The sequence below is a fragment of the Taudactylus pleione genome, unplaced genomic scaffold, assembly GCF_031769625.1.
Source record: "Taudactylus pleione unplaced genomic scaffold, aTauple2 ptg000016l, whole genome shotgun sequence".
Classification (NCBI taxonomy): domain Eukaryota; kingdom Metazoa; phylum Chordata; class Amphibia; order Anura; family Myobatrachidae; genus Taudactylus; species Taudactylus pleione.
This window is the reverse complement of record NW_028284418.1, coordinates 49312621-49336562: the sequence shown is the minus strand read 5'-3', so window position 1 is coordinate 49336562 and position 23942 is coordinate 49312621. Positions and strand designations below refer to the sequence as shown.

At 41.1% G+C, this 23942-nt stretch overlaps 1 protein-coding gene across 1 annotated transcript in view; it reads right to left on the bottom strand.

The window, feature by feature from the left end:
- LOC148542031 (ATP-dependent translocase ABCB1-like) overlaps nt 1-23942 on the bottom strand; it is a 190343-nt gene that overhangs the window by 25363 nt on the left and 141038 nt on the right. The window contains exons 23-25 of the mRNA XM_088473936.1: nt 4048-4148; nt 1963-2103; nt 1061-1217 (exon numbers count right to left, since the gene is read on the bottom strand). Of these exons, the coding sequence (XP_088330062.1) occupies nt 1061-1217; nt 1963-2103; nt 4048-4148 (399 nt within the window). The remainder of the gene's footprint in view (nt 1-1060; nt 1218-1962; nt 2104-4047; nt 4149-23942) is intronic.

Sequence of the window (23942 nt, the reverse complement as noted above, 5' to 3'; positions counted from 1 at the left end):
GCCGGCGTTGGGGTGATAGAGCAGTAGCGCGGGTGTCCTGCAGGACGCCTAGCACTGCTTACTCAATACTCAATAGGGAATATAAAAAAACCTATGAAGCTGTTAGTACAGCTTCCACAGTGTGCCTCATCGCGGGCACCAACACAAAACACTGAAGTGGCTTATGGCTGGGGGCGGGATATAGGGTGAAGGGGGAGCCTGGGCTGCTTCTAACAAAGTTAACTGTGTGGTGCCCAGACTCGTTTCCACCAACCTACAGTATACCCAGTGTAAAGCCTGTGTCCCCTATGGAGGAAGAAGAAAGAAAGGGTATAAGCTAAACTAGGGACGGAGGTGATACAGCAGAACCTGCAAAGCTTTGTGCACTTATTGAGCATTTTACCACTTCAAGTAAGGTATAACAATGAGTTTTAGAATCAAAAATAGGGATAGAATGATATAAAAACGGGAGTGACTGAGAATGGCATATTAATAATGTAATCGTTGTACAATTTGACTGTATGCTATTTGTATAATGTTACCACATTTTAAAAAAAAAGACAAATCTTCATTTAGTTTTAAATAATTAACACACAAAACAATAACCAAATCAGTGGTCATGGACATGAGAACACAATACAAAGTAATGAATGCAACAAGAACATTAAGACTATTTGGAAATATACAGGACTGCCAAGAGCAGCGCCGGGCCCAGGTGAAAGGGGGTGTGGCCTAATTGCGGGATGTGTGACCACGCCCTCTTAGGTTACAAAAAAACACAGCTTTTCAGCGCCACTTGTGGCCCACAGCCTGGTGCATAACCAGTGGGGGGCGCAATCAGCTTGATCTCTCCCCCCACAGGCATAGGAGATTGCTGTGGCTGCTTCTTAGCAGCCGCGAGCAGTCTCCCAGTGCGCTGTTGTGTGCTGGGCTGCTGTGATGGAAGAGGGGGGAAGGGAGTGGTGCCGGACCCGGACCTCCGCAGCAAGCCCGGGCCCGGGCAATTAGTACCCGCTCCCCCCCCCTCTCGGCGCCCCTGGAAATATAAAGAACATGACATGTTACTGGTAAGTTGTCTTACCAGTTTCTCTCCATCCTCACTGTAACTGTCTATCGCTGGCTGCCTGTCCAGAAGCTTCATAATGCGCTGGGCTGATACTGTGGCTTTTCCAAAGTCAGGTGCAAGAGATGTGGACCGTCCCACATTCATAGCGGCAAAAATAATTGCAGAGAAAACTCTATAGGAAAACATAAAATAATGATTGCAGATAAACTATAAAATTACCGTATAATTACTATTGACATTAAAAGGCATTCATCTAGATTGTCACTGTATAATATAAATGTGACTATTTCTGCTCCTGAGTTACTATGATCTAGCGTACTGTATACTGTATTGTGCTCAGTTTGATTGGGAACTCAGCCATAAAATACAAAGAAAATAAGCCAATTATATTATGCGTATGTATATCACTTCTATGAATAACTTAAATAATAATATATTTGTATAACAATAAACTGTTTATGGGTTACACACAGTGAAGAAATCCATGACAATGCAATCTATCAATACTATATGAGGCATATAGGGACTGGTACAGTATACTTTAAAACAGGGACTAGTCAAATCTAAGAGTCCATAGGATAATTTCAGAAACTATGGAAGCTGTACATCTACTGAAGTGTACAGTAGATGGCTCTAAGTGCCAGTAATAATCTGACAGGCACATTGGCTATCTGAGTCCTGTGATTTATCCACCCTGGATTTAAATCAGTGCTGTTCACGATATTTACAGAAATGGCCCCACTACATATAATAGACTCATATTTATTGATAAATACAGTACTCTGTGTTCTCCAAAGATAGTGCAATCATTTCCACCCACTCCAGCTATAGCTAAATTATATATCCTATAATGCAGAGCCACCTGAAATCAAGTGCCACCAACAGTGTTCTTTGTTTTATAGGAGTTCCGTACTTACATGAACACGTTCTCGAATTGTGTGTGGCAGTGTGCAATTAGCCAGGCTCCAAACCGAAATACAGCTGCGTTCACAAAGAAGTTCATTGACTGGGAAATGGAATAAGTAATGCCATAGATTGGAGCTTTAGCCAAAGAGTCCCTAATGTAGAGTAACAACAACAAAAATCTTGTCAGAAGTCAGCCATGCAATTTGGATGTTTCTTATAAGCATATCATCTGTGTATCATTTACACGTGTACATATGTTACATGTTTTAGGTGAGAAATTCTCCCAATATAATAGTCCTTATTATGGGACTGATCAAGAGAAGGTCTACGCACATAGCCGATTGTTAAGGGTCTGCGCATGCACAGAATGGGTCCTACGTGATTGCTCACAGTCCCCCCTTAGCCGGAGAATGATTGACATGCTGCAGCATTTGGGGGGTGGCGACCAGGACCTTTGTACAAAACGGGGGCATGTCCCTAATGTAGAGAACAAAAATCTTGTCATAAGTCAGTCATGCAATTTGGATGTTTCTTATAAGCATATTATATCATTTACAAGTGTACATATTTCATATGTTTTAGGTGAGAAATTCTCCCAATATAATAGTCTTTATTTTGGGACTGATCAAGAGAAGGTCTACGCAGATAACCGATTGTTGTGGGTCTGCACATGCAGAACGGGTTGATTGCTCACAGTCCCCCCTTAGCCGGAGAATAATTAACATGCTGCAGCATTTGAGGGGTGGTGACCAGAACCTTTGCACAAAATGGGGGCGCGTCGCCCTTTTTTGTAGGTGTGCCAAGTCCAGGGTCTGCGTTGTGGGATGTAGCCTTCCTGGACCTGGCAGAGGGGTACCAATGGCCAGGCTGAGTAAGCTTCGGCTTATGCAGACTGGCCAAGGGTGACGACCATCTCAAATCGCAGATGCACACAGGAGGCCTCTATTTCCTACAGACACCTCCTGCTGCTTTAGCATATTAGTTGGACAGTATTGCACAGCAGCTTCCCTGGGGCTTCCCTGAGGCTGTACAATACCGTCCACATCGGAATCAGGATCTATATTTTTACTTAATACAGAACCACTTACATATTGGAACCATATTTTAGTTTGAAATATTAGATAAAGCTGGCAAATACCCTGGGCCACCATGAAAAGATCAATTTCCTGGTTCTTTTACAGGGCATAGACAATCTTTATATTTGGAGATTTAATGCTACTGCTAAGCGGCAGAACAATGCAAGATGGGGTGTAGTCACAGGGATGCAGTCAGGTTACCGGTGGGTGTTATCCCACCCTCCGATATCCCAACACTGCAAGCCCTACATGGGACTAAAGATAGGCATCCAAATCCCGATGCCTATCATTAGCCCCATTACAAAATCCCGACACCCGGCATACCGAATGAAGGTAAGCTGGGTGTCTTAGGTTGTAGCCGTGGGGGGTACGGGGGGCTAGACTTTAGGGGACCCCATGAGGACTTAGGGATAGGCACCCCCCTGGGAGGGTTAGGGTATGGAAATGGGGGGGTTAGGGTTAGGCATCAGTAGGGGAGCGTTAGGTTTAGGGTGCGGGGATGGGGAGGTTAGAGCTAGGCACTAGGAGGGGAGTACTTAGTACTTAGTAGTTAGGCACCACTAAGGGAGGGTTAGGGTAGGGAGAGGGGAGGGTTAGTGTACTTACCTGCCCCGGTCGGGATTTGGTTCCTTCGGTCTTTTGTTATCGGTATATGACCCAGCAGCTATTCAGCCGCGGACATTACATACCAATTCCATAGTCACATACTAATAGGGGCATGGCTTACAAAATACTTCCCCCCCCTTGGGCCCCTGCAAATACAAGTCAGAAGATGAGAAAGCATCTACATGTACCCATCACCAATACCCAACTTATCCAGTAGCTACTAGTGACACCACTGAGAGTCTACAGTATACGAGGCCACTGGTTGCTATTGTATCAATAAAGCTGCATTCTCGTAGGTATTGCTTCAGCTAACAAAATGGCTGGTGTAACAGTATACATGTGATAGGCTCTACACCTTATCCAATATTTCATACAGCTGTAATTACAAAATTTATTATTTAACATAAGACTTACCTGTAAGGGCCTGATAAGCTTTCATTATATCTCCTGTAGAATGCCTCTTCTCTTGTCAGTGATACCACTGTTCTTATATTTTCAACTGCCTCAGTTGAGATCTGCATGAAACAATAAAATCACGTTCAATTTATATAAATAGTGTTATAATCTCCCATCATACCACAGGGCGCTGACTCCTGGAGTGTGGGAAAAACAGGGGCAGCCCCCTCATTCGGGGAATCAGCTAAACAACACGCCCCAACTTACAGACCACACCCTTTAACTAACAAGCTTCCTTTTTGGTCAACAACAATTTGAGCGGTTATGCATTTATATTATTCTTCATTAGTGGTAGTTACCAAAATCATGATATTACTAAGCACCTATTTTATATCATGTCATTACCACATACTGTACTGTATTATTGGCCTGATTCAGTACGGATCGCAACTGTGATCGCAATAGCAATTACGCATGCAATCTTATTGCGAAGATATGCTAATGAAAGTAATAGCAATGCCATATGCAGCCTAACATAAGGATGCCCTCTTTACCTTACACACATCCATAATACTTAGTAAGACTGCGAAACCATTGGTAACATGGAGTACCATCGCAGCTTCATACACACTTGCACAAGGTCTGACCTTACTCAGGAATTGCTAACCTCATCGCAGGCACTGAAAGACTAAGCTGCGTATTGCATCGCAGGGGCTAATTTATGCACACCCCTGCACCGGCGTTTATATGCACTGGCACGCCTGCATTTCCCTGACCCCCCCCCCCGTCACCAGCCCCAAGCGGTACTTCCTGTCAATCACTCTGCGATGGGTCTGCATAGTCACTATGAACGCAGTCCAGATCGCAGTGCAGTCTACGCACACTGCAGTGCATACGCATGCGCAGAATGCAACAATCGGCCAATTGCGTGCGTGATTGCAGTTGCGATCGCTGCTGAATCAGGCCCTGTGTGCCATACTTCCCTACCCTCCCGGAAGTTGCGGGAGGCTCCCGATTTTTCGGGTAACCCCACGCACCCCTGGAAGGGTAGGCACTTCTCCCACATTCTGCTCACTTCCTAGTGAAGTGGGCAGAATGGGGAGGACATTACCGGGGATCAGTGGGTCCGTGCATTAGGGGCAGGACCTAATGACACAATTCTCATAGAGAATATAGTCATTTAGCCCCGCCCCTATTTAAATATACGGCGTTCACGGCGAATTCCCATGATGGGGCAGGGCTTAATGACGCGAGTTGACGTCCCAACTCTGCCCACCTGCTTCTCCTCCCCAGGCTTCTCCCGGAGAGGATAATTTCTAAGTCGGCAAGCATGCTGTGTGCACAAGTGATATTTTGCTGTAGGTGAGATATGTGCACTAACCATGTGATGGACTGTCATGATACTGGGGAATGACAAATGTCTTGGGGTTCAAAGTCTTAGCCGAGTGGAGAATGGGACTTTGCTGACAAAGGGGTCTATTTACTAAGCCTTAGATGGAGATAAAATCAACAAAAAAGTACCAGCCAACCAGCTCCTAACTGTCATTTTTCAAACACAGCCTGTGACATGGCAGTTAAGAGCTTATTGGCTGCTTCCTTATCTCTGTCGATTTTATCTCCATCCAAGGCTTAGTAAATAGACCCCAAAGACCCCTATAAGGAAACAATAACTGAATTTATTGCACTCATAAAACAAGAGTGAAAATTTATTGTATCCTCTTTTGTTCAGTGATGTCTTTGTGCACCCAGTTTTGAACTGCACATAGACACATGTTTTTCACCAGAATGAGGCTCTACAGTGCGCAAAAGCCTGCAAAATGGAGCTCTATTGTCTATACTAGTCACTAGAATGAAACAGGATGTACCGACAGTTGGGATACTGGCGCTAAGAATTCCGGCGCCGAAATCCCGACAACTGTCAGAATCTTGGCATCCCGACAGTAAGTATTGGTGTTAGGGGGAGGGTTAGGGATAGGGTTAGGTTTAGGCACTAGGGGGAGAGGTTAGGGTTAGGGTGCAGGGAGGGCGGATTAGGTTTAAGGGTAGGTTTAGGATACATACAGACAGGTGTCAGTATGCTAACCCTGTCAGGATGCCGGTGTCGGGATTCTGAAAGCCGGCATCCTGAGTGCTGGCATCCCATACCCAACCCAATGAGACTATACAGTGCACAGAAGCCTGCAGAATGGAGCTCTATTGTTTATACTAGTCACTAGAATGAGAATATAGACTGCACAGACGCCTGCAGAGTGGAGCTCTATTGTTTATACTAAAGATGTGCGCTGACCCCGGGTTTTGGTTTTGGATGTGGATCTCCCCTGATTTTGGATCTGGATTGGTTTTGCAAAACCTCACCTCCCTGTTTTGTTTTTCGGTTTTGGTTTTGAATCTGGATTTTTTTTCTTAAAGAATCATAAAAACAGCTAAAATCACATAAAATGGGTCAGTTTTTGTTCATAAAGCATTATTAACCACAATAACATTAATTTCCACTCATTTCCAATCAATTTTGACCTCCTTACAGCTCACAATATTGATTTTTTCATCTAGTTAAGGGCCAAAGGTTGCATCCAGATAGCTGACTCAAAACTGATTGATAAATAGAGTTAAGGACTGTGCAAAGATGATGGTTGGGGTACCTTGAGGATTGAAGAATTGATAGTTGATAGTTGGCGCAGCCACTTGCTGAAGTAAGAAGAGTTGATACTTGATAATTGGTGCAGCCACTAGCAGAAGAATTGATAGTTGGCACAGACACTGGCTGAAATAAGAAGAGTTGATACTTGATAATTGGCACAGACACTGGCCGAAGTAAGAAGAGTTGATACCTGATAAGTGGCGCAGACACTGGCTGAAGTAAGAAGAGTTGATAATTGATAAGTGGTGCAGCCACTGGCTGAACAATTGATAGTTGGCGCAGACACTGGCTGAAGTAAGAAGAGTTGATACTTGATAATTGGTGTAGCCACTGGCTGAAGTAAGAAGAGTTGATACTTGATAATTGGTGCAGCCACTGGCTGAAGAATTGATAGTTGATGGTTAATTGTTGATGTAGCCTCTGGGCTGAGTAGTAGTGGAATACAGAGCTATTATTAGGAAGGAACCAGTCCTGCAACAGCCTTGAGGGCTGGAACTCTTGCATAGTCACAGCCATTACAGCCTTGAGGGCTGGTGAGAAGTGACGACAAGTGGCCTTCACTTTATCCATGAAGCAGGATGCGAACTTTGGGCCATGTTGCAGCCTTGAGGGCAGAGATCCCTTGACACAACAAGCAGCAGTTGGTTCAGACTTTTCTGAAATGAAATGAAAGGGGCATGCAGGAGATGGTGTCTGTGGCCATTACAATTTCTGGACGTTCATATACCATAACATTAAAAATGTCAGGCAGCAATGCCCCAAACAGCACATAATGGAAAAGAAAAAGGTGCAAGATGGAATTGTCCTTGGGCTCTCTAACCCACCCTTATGTTATATATATGAAACAGGACAATCACAGTTTAACAAACCAATCACTTCAGCGACAGGGACTACCACTTGTGGCTGAAATTATTGGTTTGTTTGGACCCCCCACAAAACAAGCTGCCAATGCGCAGTGGACATTGGTGGCAATGATCCCATACACAAACAGGCTTTACAATATATTAGATTAGATGTCATCATCGTCATCCCCATCAGTGTGTGCATCCTCCTCTTCTTCACACAATATTAATTCGTCCCCGCTGGAATCCACCATTACAGACTCTTCTGTACTTTTTGGACGAAGTGCTGGTAAAGGTCTTCCTCATTGAATTTGTAATTCATTTTGATGAACATCATCTTTTCAACATTTTGGGGAAGTAACCTCCTACGACGATCACTGACAAGGTTTCCAACTGCGTTGAAAACTCTTTCAGAGTACACACTGAAGGGTGGGAAAATTAAGTACAGCAAAGCAAGTTTGTGTAAGGAACTCCAAATTGCCTCTTTTTCCTGCCGGTAGTGAAACGGACTGTCTGACATGCCTATTTGGATGCTATCCCTAAAATAGTCATCCACCAATCTCCGAATGGTGACCGTATCAGACAAAGTCACGGTAGACATGTCACTCATTGTAGCCAGTCCTTTCAGACCCAACCAGATGTGATAAGGTTTTGCTGACTGATCTGCATAACCACCAGCAGTGGATCTCTTAGAAAAATTTAGTTTTTTCCTGGCAGCTGTAGAAAATGAAGGAGGAGTTGCTGCCGTGTCAAGTTCTGCTTGAGCTGACAATTTTTTCACCACCAGCTCTTTGCATCTTTTCAGATTTATGTCCGTCGAAAAAAAAACAAGGTATGACTTAAACCTAGGATCAAGTATGGCCGCCAAAATATAGTGATCTGATTTCAACAGATTGACGACTTTTGGATCCTGTCGAAGCGAATGAAGGGCTTGATCTACAAGTCCAACATACTTAGCGGAATCACTCCATTTCAGCTCCTCCTTCACTTTATACAGCTGTTTTTGCAAAATTCTGATTAGGGGAATGACCTGACTCAAGCTGGCAGTGTCTGAACTAATTTCACATGTGGCAAGTTCAAAGGGTTTGAGAACCTTGCACAACACGGAAATGGTTCTCCACTGCGCTTGACTAAGGTGCATTCCCGCTCCTCTCCCTATTTCATAGGCTGCAGTGTAGCCTTGGATGGCCTTTTTCTGCTTCTCCTTCCGCTGAAGCATATAGAGGCTTCAGCTGATGGCGGGGAAAATTCAACAGTTCTTGCTGGTGCTGCAATCTTTGACATGCAGTTGCTGAATGTCAGAAATGTCCAGAAATCTTTCGTGCTACCGATAGCATCTCCTGCATGCCCCTGTCATTTAAAAAAAAATGTTGTACCACCAAATTAATTGTGTGATGTAATGCTCGCACAATATTGCTGGCATTGTCAGAAATCACAAATCCTGAGTCCAAGTGGGGTAAGCCATTTTGCAATAATTTCCCTGAGGTTCTCAGCGGTATGCCTCTTAGTGAAACCGGTGATACACAGAGTAGCCTGCCTCTGAATGAGCTGGCATTTGTTAGATGCTGATGCAGCTGCTGTTTGCACTGTTGGAGGCAATACACCTACCCAGTGGGCTGTCACAGTCATGTAATCTTTAGTTTGCCCTGTACCACTTGTCCACATATCTGTGGTTAAGTGGGCAGTGGGCACAATGGCATATCGGAGGACATTAATAAGTTTTTTTTAATGTCCTTGTACAGATTGGGAATTGCTATTCTAGAGAAGTGGAATCTAGAAGGGACATGGTAGCGGGGACACAGGACCTCCATTAACTGTTTAAAACCCGCTGCATTAATGGCGGATACTGGACGCACATCTAATACCAGCATAGCTGTTATGGCGTCAGTAATCAGCTGTGCAACTGGGTGTTTGCTGTCATACTTGTTTCCCAATGCAATAGATTGTGTGATAGTCAACTGTTTGATTGAACTACTAAAAGTAGTCTTCTTCCTGGTCCCCTTCTGGGATGAAGATCCACTCATAGCAACAGCAGCAGCAGGCATAACACTCAAGGATCCTTCTGAGGAACAACGAAAAGGAGAGGAGTCAGTCCTTATGATATTGGATGCAGGACTACTTCCGATCACAAATGAGGATTTTGATGATGATGCAGGTGTTGGTGGTGGAGATAGCAGGTGCTTGGATCCAGATACAAGGGAGCAGCTATGTGACACTGGACTGATTGTTGTTCGTTCTTTTGTCCCCAAAGTTTCAATACCCTTTCCAATTTGATGAATGTGCTGTAAGTGACGTAACAGGTAGGAGGTTCCAAGATGGTTAAGGTCCTTACCTCTACTCACTGTTACATGGCAATGGTTACAAATGGCTTGGCAAAAGTTATCCGGATTTGGGTGGAAATGATTCCACACAGGAGATGTGGATTTTTTGGTTGTTTGCCCAGGCATGCCAACAATGGGATTTTTCCCACCATGGGCAACAACTGTTTTTTCAACATCCTCATCATCCTTGTTGTTATCGCCAACTACATAAATATCCTCCTCATCCTCCTTGTGCAATTCCACAGAAGCATCCTCGATTTCTACGCCAGCATGTTGACTTGTGCTGCTCATCCCCACATTTGCAGAGGGCATGCAAATGGTGGAAAGAGGATCCTCTTCAAGTACAGTATTAGAAAGGTCAGGCTCACACATGGCAATCGCGGACACACTTGCACTCTCCTACAAGCAGAGGGGCTTAAATCATCACTAGAACCACCAGTCATAAATAATAAATCCTTTCCTTGCAACTTTGTGTAGTGAATGGCATATTGCCAATTTTTTGTTTCTCAAAAGCTGACTTAGCTTTAGATTTTCTTTTCTTTAACAGGGTAAAAGTTGATTTTTTTTAGCCTGACTTTTTGGCCTGACTTAAGCCCTAGTACATCGGCTTTCATAGATGACGTTGACGGCCTTGCATCATCATTATGACTGCTGCCGGCAGCTACTAGACTGGCACGTATGTGGATCCTGCTCTCGTGTCATGTGGCTTTCCTCCATACTCACTGCGGTCTTATAGCAGTGTCACCAAGCAATTACAGCACGGCTAAAGAACACAACCAACCACACATACAAAAAAATAGTTTTTATTTTCTCACTGGTGGTGTGGCTAACACGCACACACAAAAAATTGTTTTTATTTTCTCACTGGTGGGGTGGCTAATACGCAATTATGCACACATAAAAAATTGTTTTTATTTTCACACTGGTGGTGTACACACAAATAATTTGTTTTTATTTTCAGTAGTGGTGTGGCAGGCTAACACACACATCCCAAAAAATTGTTTTTATTTTCACGCTGGTGGTGTGGCAGGCTAACACGCACACACTAAAAATAAAAAAAAATTCACACTGGTGGTGTACACACAAAAAATAGTTTTTATTTTTTCACTGGTGGTGTGGCTGGCTAACACGCACACACCTAAAAATAGTTTTTATTTTCACACTGGTGGTGTGGCTAATACGTAATTATGCACACACAAATTTTTATTTTATTTTTTCAATGGTGGTGTGGCTAACATGCACACACAAAAAAATTGTTTTTGATTTTTATTACACTGGGGGTGAAGAGAGCACCCCCTGGACAACACAGCAGAACAGCCAGCCAGCCCATATGGACAACAGACAGCCAGCCCCTATGGACAACAGCCAGCCAGCCAGCCCCTATGGACAACAGCCAGCCAGCCCCTATGGACAGGACAACAGCCATCAACAGCCAGCCAGCCCCTATAGACAGGACAACCTCAAAACAGCCAGCCCCTATGGACAGGACAATAGCCAGCCAGCTCCTATGGATAACAGACAGCCAGCCAGCCCCTATGGACAGGACAACCTCAATTATGCAGCACAGCTCCAAGCACCAGGGCCGTAGCTAGGGTAGTTCGGCCAGTGGCATCGCACAGGGCACCACAGATCAGGGGGCGCTTTTTGGGCCTGTCAATTTTCTATTTATTATCATTATTGCTTGTAGCTTCCTCTTATTTCATCCCCAGCATCTCCTGGCCTCTCCTATCTCTTACCTGGCCCTTCCCCATGAAGCCATGGCCCTTTTTTGGGTGCATTATGTCCCTTTGAAAATTGAGGGGGGCGCCAATGCTCTTTCTGGCACAGGGCACCAAAAAGTCTAGTTACGGCTCTGCCCAGTACAACCTAGTCACAATGCACAACAGCAGCCACACATACAAACTACACACATATAAGCATATGGTCAGAATCAATCTAGGGTTGGCCACCAATGTGCTGTCCATCGATGGTTCCATCCAGGGATGGATTTACCACTATGCATCCTAGGCGCTTGCCTAGGGCCCGGCGGGACCCAAGGGACCTGTGGACGGGCCCCTTTACCCGAAGAAATCACCCGATCACAGTGCTCCCAGAAGAACACTGCGCAAGTACCGTGTGACGTCATGCGGTCCCGCCTCCACTCCCAAAGAGTCCCGCGCCGCTGTCTGCACAGTGCTCTGAGACTGTGTGTAAGTGGCCGCCTGCGCATGGGGGAAGGAGGGTGTGCTTCGTCACCGGGTCCACGGCCCGCTGCCCTGTCCCTCCCAGCTGATCCATCATCCAACCAGCCCCGCCGCTGCCCGCCCCAGCAGCGACTCTGCCAGCCAGCCTTCCAGGCCCTCCGCCACCAGCGGCAAACATCAGCAGCAGCAGTGCTGCACCCAGCAAGGCCAAGCCAGGTATTTACCCATCTAGTGACATTGTAAAAACTGCATATATCCAGTAGGTGTCACTAGGCCAAGAAATGACAAAGAAGTCATAAGCAGACATCCGTTGTTATACATCATCATAACATTAGAGTACAAAATGTGGAGGTGACCGGCATAGGGCCTTATTATGTTTAGAAACCAGGTGGATCCATTTACTTGACACAGTCAAACCTAATGGCCTCAATTACCACCTTTCTTTTTCAGCATTCGTGTGATTTATACTGATTGAATAGTGTGCAATGATCAAAAAATACACAAGATAAATGGTGGGTTAGACTAGTAATATTTTGTAACCTCTTTTGATATTGTTTTTTGTCAAATTTTGTACTCTAATGTTATGATGCATAACAACGGATGTCTGCTTATGACTTCTTTGTCATTTCTTGGTTTGGGTTCTCTGTATAATTATTACCCTCTTGCGATCTATCAATTGCTGAGTACCTGTTATACGCTCCATTCCTCGTGTTTCTTGATAAATGTTACTAATACGTAGTGTATATATAACTTACTCTACTTGATACTGTTGTACATATGTATGAAGTTGACCGTACACTTTTGTTTGATGCATTGATATGAAGTAGTAAGTGACTATCCAATTAACTATGTACATATCTTGTCTTGGTTTCAAGATGTTGGTTGATTGGACATATGATGGACTATTGAGCATCAGTTAGTACTAGAATATGTACAACCATCATGTGTTTTTAATATTTATGTATTTAGCTTTTTTTTGCACATTGTTTATACTTGTTGTCACATGTACTGAGCGTATGGTTGCCTAGGCGACACACTGACTCCCATGACGTCATCGGCAGTTGCCAGGCGTTGCGAGTGGGCCGGAAGCGGAGCTGTTTGGCGGCATACACAGTAAGGAAGATATGGGGTATAAAGGAAAGTAAGGGTCTCTTTGCTTTATTTTGTCCTGATGATGAGTTTTGATTAAACTTGAAACATTGACCTTAGTGACGAGATTGTGATGTATAATTTCTAAGCCCGGAGAGGGACACTTATTTGCTTTCATATATATATATTTTTCTCATTCAGTCACATTGTACTGCATATATCCAGTAAGTGTAACCAGGTCAAGACTTCATGGGGGAAATTGATTATTTCCATTGAAATCAATATATATACATATATATATATATATATATATATATACACACAACAGAATGATGGGGGACATGGATTATTCCTATTGATATATTTAGCTATCTATCTATCTATCTATCTATCTATCTATCTATCTATCTATCTATCTATCTATCTGTCTGTCTGTCTGTCTGTCTGTCTGACTGTCTGTCTGTCTGTCTGTCTGTCTGTCTATCTATCTATCTATCTATCTATCTCATATCTATCTCATATCTATATCTATCTATCCGATAACTACACCTAATTTATACCAGCAGGCATTTTAAATAAAAGGTTTAGCATACAAACCTAACTTAAGCACAGAAGAGATATGAGGCCTGCCTTTTGGACATCAATTATTTCATTTATTCACATTATCGTCAGAATGGCATAGTGATTCAAAAATGCAATTCACAAAAATTAGATTTGTTTTTTTTTCGCTGTTATTATTTACTATGTAACATGGGGACCTATGTATCAATCTATTATATAAAATCATCCAGAAATGGTAGTTTTTGCATCATTTTATGTATAGTTCCTATGTGAGAAAAGCAGAATGCAGGACATTTCACAGAAATATCTGGCAAAGTGCTAATTAGCACTGCAGATTGCAGTCCCCATTATTATCAATGGGAACTACGATCTGACCCCTATGTACTAAACTCCAAAAAGCAAAACTTTTCGGAGATTACATCTTCAGCCTGCAGTCTGGAACATCCCATGAGATAGAAGAAGCAGATGTACAACAGACCTCTTCTGCTTTCATTGAAGAAATTGCAGATCTTCAGATCGCGAGCATTCAGACATCGTCTACCGCCTTGTCAAGAATCAAAATCACAAGATACATACATAAAATCTACGGTGGATGATATAATTGAAAGTTATTCTCATGATCCCGCCGACTGGGGACTGGGTAATAACATTACAGAATCCATGAGAGAATATTTTACCCACAATCCATTAAAAAATACTTTGTCAGATTTTTCAGCATCCAGGAGAAATTATTCTGATGGCACACGACTTCTGACTCCAGATCTTTTTTGGAGAAAAGAAATTAATGGTGAAAGTGTTCACCGTGATTGGCTTATATACTCTGAATCAAAAGGCACTGTACTTTGCATCCCTTGTAAACTGTACAGCAGTGCATCACATGCCCTTGCAACAGCTGGATTTAACGATTGGAAAAATGCTGGATCACGGTTTAAGGAGCATGAAACGTCAAGTGATCATCGCAGTTGTGTAATGAAATTCACACAAGAGCCGAACATAGTTGCCGGATAGACCATGCCCTTGTTTTACAAATGGATAAAGAACAGAACTACTGGAGAGAAGTTTTAAAGAGAGTTGTTGCCGTTATCAAGTGAATGTGGTTTACCCTTTCATAGGAATGATGAGTTATTTGTGTTCTCCACAGAATGGATGTTTCTTTGGGTGCCTAGAACTGATTGCCCAATTTGATCCATTTCTTGAAATTCATATCAAGCAATATGGAGGAGCAGGAGGTGGAATAAGTAATTACATGTCCTCAACCACAGTGAAAGAATTTATTGACCTTATGGGAGCTAAAGTTTTGGATACATTAGTCAAAGAGCTCAAAAGGGCCAAATATTATTCTATTATTGTGGACTCCACTTCGGATCTCAGTCATGTTGATCAACTAGCAATAGTTGTGAAGTATGTGAATAAAGATGGACCAGTAGAGCGATTTTTAGGATTTGTGCAAATACATTCCCATACTGGAGAGCACCTTGAAAGCACTTTACTATCAGTGCTTTCTGATAAAAAAACATTGCCATTTGCAACTGTCGAGGACAAAGCTATGACAAGCCAGCAATATGTCTGGCAAATACAATGGATTGCAAGCAAGAATTTGTGCAATCAATCCTTTAGCACTGTATGTACCTTGTTTTGCTCACTCAATCTAGTTGGAGCATGTGCTGCTGATTCTTGTGTAACAGGTGTATCGTTCTTTAATTTTTTGGAGTGCCATTATACCTTTTTTTTACTTCATCAACTCATTGATGGGAAATACTCACTAAACATCTCAGCAAAGCATCTGGACACCTTTCCCTAAAAAGATTGTCAAGCACAACATGGTCAGCTCATGCTGATGCTACAAAAGCATTAAGAAGAGGCCACCAGGGCCGCCGACAGCCTCGCCAAACCCAGGTGACAGGGGGCGTGGCCTAATCACGGGAGGCATGCCCAAGCCCCCTTAGAAAAAAAAAAAAGAAAAAATGTGCTGGGGAAGGGGGTGCTGTGTGCCCCTCAGTCCGGCGCACAGCCAATGGGGGTGCAATCAGCATGATCGCTCCCCCCATAGGCATAGGAGACTGCTCTGAAGCAAGAGGTCTATAAATGAATATAGAGGGCGCTGACAAGAGGTGTTACTCCCAGCAGCTGCAACACGGAGACAGTTAATCTCCAATGGTTATATAAAAGAACAAAGAACAAGCAGCGCTGATTGACAATAGAAAAATGACACTTTATTAAGCTTAAAATCTTAAAACACAAACTAATATATTGAATATATGTATAAAATAAATACAAAGCCAATAATAGTCAGCAATATATAGTTTAGATCCCTGGAGCACTATTAATAGGTAGAATCCTATAGCACTGTTTGGTGAAAGGCAGTCCAACTTGGCAGCACACCAGTGCTGAATATAGTTACCCACTAGATGAAAAGGTCCACAATGTCCTTAATTAGCGATGGTCCCACACTGAGGTATGTCCAACGCAGATGACCGGACTGGATTACTTGAAAGTGGGTGATGCTGATGGTAAATTCCAAAGTCCAAAGTGGCAGCCACAAAGGTAAACCAGTGCCAATAATCCAAATAGTGTTTGATGACAAATCCAAGTGTCCAGGGTCAGCTGATAATCACCTATGCGTTTCACTGCTCTAGGCAGCTTTTTCAAGGTGTCCCAGTGATAAAAAGACTGACTTTAAATAGTGCTCCATATTAGCATCAATCGCTCTCAGCTGTTGACAATCAATTGATTGTCCATAATAATTTTTCTAGTCAGATATATTAAAAACATACATTCTAGCAACAGGAGGCAAAACCTATAATAATATATAGTGAACCGGAGGAGTACTTACTATAATTGTTGTGTATTCATTAAGAACAGGTCCCGATCATGGTATCTCCGTCACTACGGAAGTTGTTTACTTCCGCCGTGATGACGTCACACGTCGGGCCCGGTAGTAGTGTTGGTACGCAGCGTGAATCACGCTGCGTCTCACAGACTACCATCACCATGACCACCAGGAAACAATGACAAAAACACTGATCCCCGGCCTGATCACATAAATGAAATGTCAATCATACATACATGTTAGACATAAATCGTTGGAGTATATTTCTAATCAAATAATCAATAAAGAACCTCAATTGGTAGAGGGAGATGTTGTATTATAATTGATATAAAAATAAATAATAAATAGGAAGAATTGTATTTATGTATTGGATAGATAATAATTAATTAAAAATAAACAATATAATTAAATAAATAAAAAATACAACAATACACCATCAACCAATACATAACACTAATATATATAACCATAAAGGAAATTTTAAGATCTACTCAAATGATAAAAAATAATAAATATACGTACACATGTATATCTATAGACATAAATATGTATACACATGTAAAGACTGGATGGCATTATACAAAATTATTATTGAGTTGTTACATGACCACATTAAGTTCTAAAGCCTCATTTAGACTGCTCAGGAATAGTGTATAGATTTCTTGCTGACACAATTTTCTAAATCTGTCACCCCCACGCACCGTGGGTGGAATAAACTCAAGTCCTGTTACTGTCAAAGACTCAGGGTTACCCCCATGGTGTTTCAAAAAATGTTTGGGAATACTATGGTTAGTTAGTTTCTTTGTTATATTTCTACGATGTTCCATGAATCGCACTTTAAGTGATCTGGTAGTGCGTCCTACATATCTAAGGTGGCACCCACATTGGAGGAGATATACCACCCAGTTGGTATTACAATTAATGAAATCCAAAATTATTTTTTCCTCTCCCCTTAGATTGGTCACCATAAAAGTTTTATTGTTCGCATATATACATGTGGTGCACCGTCCTCCTCCACATTTAAAGAAGCCTATAGTTTTTTGAGGTAACCATGTCTTTGCGGGGTTGGCTTCAGTGTCTATAATAGTTGACTTTAAGAAACTAGGAGCCAATGAAGTTTTAAGGGACCTGTTCTTCCTAAAACTGAACTTGGGATTGGGTGGAAGACACTCTCTGAGGATATTATCATTTTTGAGAATACTATAATTTGATTTCACAATTCTCTTTATAATATTTGAGGCGTTATTAAGTTTAGAAATAAAAGCTAAATCACCTGTCCCTTTTTGTTTTTGTTGTTGTTGATATTGCTCTCCACCAGCCCTTGGAGCTGGTAGTAATTCTCTATCAGTCTCCAAGGTCTCTCGATATGCCTTATCTAATATATATTTAGGGTAACCTCTGATTGTAAAGGATTCAAGCATAATTTTTGCTTGTTCAACAAATTTTTCTTTTGTCGAACAATTCCTCCTAAGACGCAATAATTGGCCTTTGGGGATATTGGTCATCCAAGGTCTGTAGTGGGCACTTTGAAAGTGGGGATAAGCATTCGTGCCCACTTCTTTTACATAATTAGAGGTAAAGATCAGATTATCATGTATTTCAAGAGTTATATCCAGGAAATTCATCTTCTTCATATCAAAAGAATGTGTGAAAACCAAATTATAAGTGTTGGTGTTGAGAAAATTAATAAAGTCCATAGCTGTGTTATAGTCCCCATCCCAAATAATAAACAGATCATCAAAGAAACGGCCATAGAGGACCAGGCTCCCACCAAGCCCCCCCCCACATGTGCCAGTCCTCAACCTGGCCCATGTAGAGGTTGGCATAGCTCGGCGCGAACCTGGTCCCCATGGCCGTACCCATTGTTTGAAGATAAAACGTGTTAGAAAAAAGAAAATAATTGTGAGTCAAAATAAAAGAAATAGAATCCAGAAGAAACCGTCTGTGTCTCTCAGTTAAGTCCGCATCACGGTCAAGAATGTCTCCAATGACCTGGATTCCCAGCTCGTGTGGAATATTTGTGTACAAATTTTGTACATCCAGGGTAAGAAAAGCATAGGTAGGTTTCCATGTAACATCCTTGATCAACTGCAAAAAATGAGTGGTATCCCGTATATGGAACCTCAACCAAGAGACATGAGGTTGAAGATAAGAGTCAACATAAGCCGAAAGTGATGAGGTGAGGTAATCAACACCACAAAATATAGGACATCCCGGGGGTGAAGTGAGGGACTTGTGAATTTTGGGAAGGTGATAGTATATAGGAGTGACAGAAAAAGAAGGAAACAAAAAATTATATTCTTCCTTGGATATAACTCCATCATCCAATGCTGAATCCAAGACTAATTCTAATTCCGCCTTAAAGTTCAAAATAGGGTCCCTTGGAAGGACTTTATAAAATTTGTTGTCCTCAAGCTGTCTTAGAGCTACCTTAATGTAATCTTTTTTATCTTGGATCACCAATCCCCCACCCTTATCCGCTTCTTTAATGATAATCGTGGAATCTTTAGTCAAATTCTTAAGAGCCTTTCTCTCCCGTTTAGTCAAATTATCTGTATTTTTTCCCAAACCCGTTTTGGAAGAACAAAGATTTCTAAAGCCTTCCAAAGTTGTTTTATAGAACACTTCAATGCTACTACTTTTAAAACTTATTGGAAAAAAATCTGATTTGCGTTTATGATTTTCTTTATTTATATTAAAGATTTTCTCTATTTGATTTGTTTGATCATCTTGTTCACGTTCAGACTGTAAATCCTCCAATATTTTAATTAAAGGATCGTCTGACTGATCCAAAAGAATGAGGGAACATGGTTCATTATTGGTTTTTGGGGTTTTTCTTGCAAAGAATCTTTTCCTACAAAGGGACCAGATGAATCTATTTAAATCAACATATAACTCAAATATGTTGGGTGTTGAAGAGGGTGAAAATTTGAGTCCCTTACTAAGGAGTGATACTTCATCTGTAGATAGGGTCTTGGAGGACAGATTGAAAATAGATTTATTTGCAACTTCCTGGCCTTTAATCTTTAGTCTCTTATATTTCTCCTTTTTCCCCCTCTACATCCTCTACACTTAAATTTCAACTTCTTTTTATCGTTGGAGTTAATGGTGTGGTCATCCATGTCGGTTCCCTGAAATAATGTGGGCGTCTCTCTAAAAAATTCCCTATTCCAATATACCTATGGTTTATGGATCGAGATTTCGGGCGAGCTCCAAGGATCCCTGAGTTATGATCTAATTGGTTACCATCTTTAGAGTTCTGCATAGTACCATTATAAGCCTTGGCTGTTCGTGCTTGCCCACCAGAAGAATCTCTCCGTCTCTTATCTCAATAACCCAGTTTACTCTCACATTGGTCACCTTGATTCATAAATTTAGAATTACCCCTTCTTTTAGTATCATGAGATGATTGTACAATCTTTGATGGTTTTCTATTATTTTTATAGGACCTAACTTGTCTACTAAACTTGTAACTTTATCTTCAAACAATGGGTACGGCCATGGGGACCAGGTTCGCGCCGAGCTATGCCAACTTCTACATGGGCCAGGTCGAGGACCGGCACGTGTGGGGTGGAGTTTGGTGGGAGCCTGGTCCTCTATGGCCATTTCATTGATGATCTGTTTATTATTTGGGATGGGGACTATAACACAGCTATGGACTTTATTAATTTTCTCAACACCAACACTTATAATTTGGTTTTCACACATTCTTTTGATATGAAGAAGATGAATTTCCTGGATATAACTCTTGAAATACATGATAATCTGATCTTTACCTCTAATTATGTAAAAGAAGTGGGCACGATTGCTTATCTCCACTTTCAAAGTGCCCACTACAGACTTTCGAAGAGCAATATCCCCAAAGGCCAATTATTGCGTCTTAGGAGGAATTGTTCGACAAAAGAAAAATTTGTCGAACAAGCAAAAATGATGCTTGAATCCTTTACAATCAGAGGCTACCCTAAAAAATAATTTTGGATTTCATTAATTGTAATACCAACTGGGTGGTATATCTCCTCCAATGTGGGTGCCACCTTAGATATGTAGGACGCACTACCAGATCACTTAAAGTGCGATTCATGGAACATCATAGAAATATAACAAAGAAACTAACGAACCATAGTATTCCCAAACATTTTTTGGAACACCATGGGGGTAACCCTGAGTCTTTGACAGTAACAGGACTTGAGTTTATTCCACCCACGGTGCGTGGGGGTGACAGATTCAGAAAATTGTGTCAGCAAGAAATCTATTGGACCTTTCATTTAAATACACTATTCCCGAGCGGTCTAAATGAGGCTTTAGAACTTAATGTGGTCATGTAACAACTCAATAATAATTTTGTATAATGCCATCCAGTCTTTACATGTGTATACATATTTATGTCTATAGATATACATATGTACGTATATTATTATTTATCATTTGAGTAGATCTTAAAATTTCCTTTATGGTTATATATATTAGTGTTATGTATTGGTTGATGGTGTATTGTTGTATTTTTTATTTATTTAATTATATTGTTTATTTTTAATTAATTATTATCTATCCAATACATAAATACAATTCTTCCTATTTATTATTTATTTTTATATCAATTATAATACAACATCTCCCTCTACCAATTGAGGTTCTTTATTGATTATTTGATTAGAAATATACTCCAACGATTTATGTCTAACATGTATGATTGACATTTAATTTATGTGATCAGACCGGGGATCAGTGTTTTTGTCATTGTTTCCTGGTGGTCATGGTGATGGTAGTCTGTGAGACGCAGTGTGATTCACGCTGCGTACCAACACTACTACCGGGCCCGATGTGTGACGTCATCACGGTGGAAGTAAACAACTTCCGTAGTGACGGAGATACCACGATCAGGACCCGTTCTTAATGAATACACAACAATTATAGTAAGTACTCCTCCGGTTCACTATATATTATTATAGGTTTTGCCTCCTGTTGCTAGAATGTATGTTTTTAATATATCTGACTAGAAAAATTATTATGGACAATCAATTGATTGTCAACAGCTGAGAGCGATTGATGCTAATATGGAGCACTATTTAAAGTCAGTCTTTTTATCACTGGGACACCTTGAAAAAGCTGCCTAGAGCAGTGAAACGCATAGGTGATTATCAGCTGACCCTGGACACTTGGATTTGTCATCAAACACTATTTGGATTATTGGCACTGGTTTACCTTTGTGGCTGCCACTTTGGACTTTGGAAATTACCATCAGCATCACCCACTTTCAAGTAATCCGGTCCGGTCATCTGCGTTGGACATACCTCAGTGTGGGACCATCGCTAATTAAGGACATTGTGGACCTTTTCATCTAGTGGGTAACTATATTCAGCACTGGTGTGCTGCCAAGTTGGACTGCCTTTCATCAAACAGTCCTATAGGACTCTACCTATTAATACTGCTCCAGGGTTCAAAACTATATATTGCTGACTATTATTGACTTTGTATTTATTTTATACATATATTCAATATATTAGTTTGTGTTTTAAGATTTTAAGCTTAATAAAGTGTCATTTTTCTATTGTCAATCAGCGCTGCTCGTTCTTTGTTCTTTTATAGGAGACTGCTCTGGCTGCTGCTTTAGCAGCCGCAAGCAGTCTACCAGTGCAGCCCAGCACACGGTAGCATGTGCTGGGCTGCTGTGATGTAAGAGGGAGGGGGACCAGTGCCAGACCCGGGCCCCCACCAGGCCCCTCCAGCAAGCCCGGGCCCAGGTAATTTGTACCTGCTCCCCCCCTCTCAGCGCCCCTGGAGGCTACAAGTATGTTGGTGATGCACTTATTGAATTGAAGGACTCAGAACAACAACCTGCGAATGCTTGAGGAGAAGCAATAGCTCTGGAAGAGCAATTTAATGCTTTTGAAACTGTTATCTTGCTTGATGTATGGGGAAACATTCTTGAAAGGTTGAATGCAACAAGTAAAACTTTGCAAAAAATAAATGTTTGTATCGACGAATCTAGAATTCACTGGAGGAATATACTCGAAAAATTAGAGATTGTTTTGACAATTTTGAAATTGAAGCTAAAGATATGACATCCAACCATTCTTATCTAGGTGAAGGAAAGCGCTCAAAAAAACGGAAACCTTTCCATGATGAGGAAAAGACCGATGATGAATCGCATTTTTCAGCAAGAGAAAGATACCATCAATATAATAATAGATTATCTTCTTGTGGAGCTGAAGAAACGAAACAAGTCCTACAAAAACATTAGTAGGCAATTTGCAATTCTTAAACCATCAGCTGGAATACCCATAAATGAGCTGCGCAGTTTGGCAGATAATCTGCAAAACAGTTATCCAGCTGATCTTGAAGAAAGTTTTACTGAAGAATTCATCCAATTTTCTTCAATGTTACCTCAGGAGGTAAACCAATTGGTAATGAGGCAGTATAGGTTGAGTCTCCCATATCCAAATATTCTAAAATGCTGAATATTCGAAATACAGAATTTTATTGAGCATGACTGAGATAGTGCTTTTGCTTTTTGATGGTTCAATGTACACAAACTTTGTTTCAGCCACAAAATTATTGAAAATATTGTATAAAATTACCTGCAGGATGTGTGTATAAGGAGTATATAAAACATAAATGCTTTCTGTGTTTAGATTTGGGTCTCATTCCAAAGCTCTCTCATTATGGTATGCAAATATTCCAAAATACGGAATATTCCGATATCCAAAATACCCCTGGTCCCAAGCATTTTGGATATGGGAGACTCAACCTATATATTAATTGACCATGATCTCCAGGATACATTTCCCAATACAGAAACCATGCTACATATTTTTTTTTATGTATGCCTATTGCTAATGCCAGTGGAGAGAGCTCATTTTTCTGTCTAAAATGAATTAAAAATGAAAGAAGAACCACCGTGGGCCAAGATCGTCTATCAGCACTATCTGTGATGGCGGTGGAATAGGGTCTTGTTAAACAACTGGACTTCAATGACCTAGTGAATGCTTTTGCAAAAAAAAAACACGCAGAGTAAAACTGTAGCAATATTTGTAAAGTTAAAGTGAAACTATATTTGTGAAAATAAATTAATTATAACTGTGTATAGTGATCAGGGATTTTTTTTTATTACATTGTTTACACTTTGATATCAGGCATTCAATGTTAATATAACTAACTTTGTCGAAGATTGTTTGAAGTGTGTTTTATGTCGTGTTAAAAGTTAATAAAAAGATTTGGTTAACATTGTTTGCACTTACTGATATAAGGAATTGAAAGCCAAGACATTTGCACTTTTTTATGTAAGGAGTTAAAAAGTAAATTTTTTTGGTATAACCTTGATTTTTTTCTAGCAGGCGTTAAAAGTTAATAATACATTATTTTGTATTATAAACATTGTTTGCATTTTCCCTGATATCAGGTATTCAAAGTTAATATAAATTATTTTGTACTACATTGTTTGCACTTTCT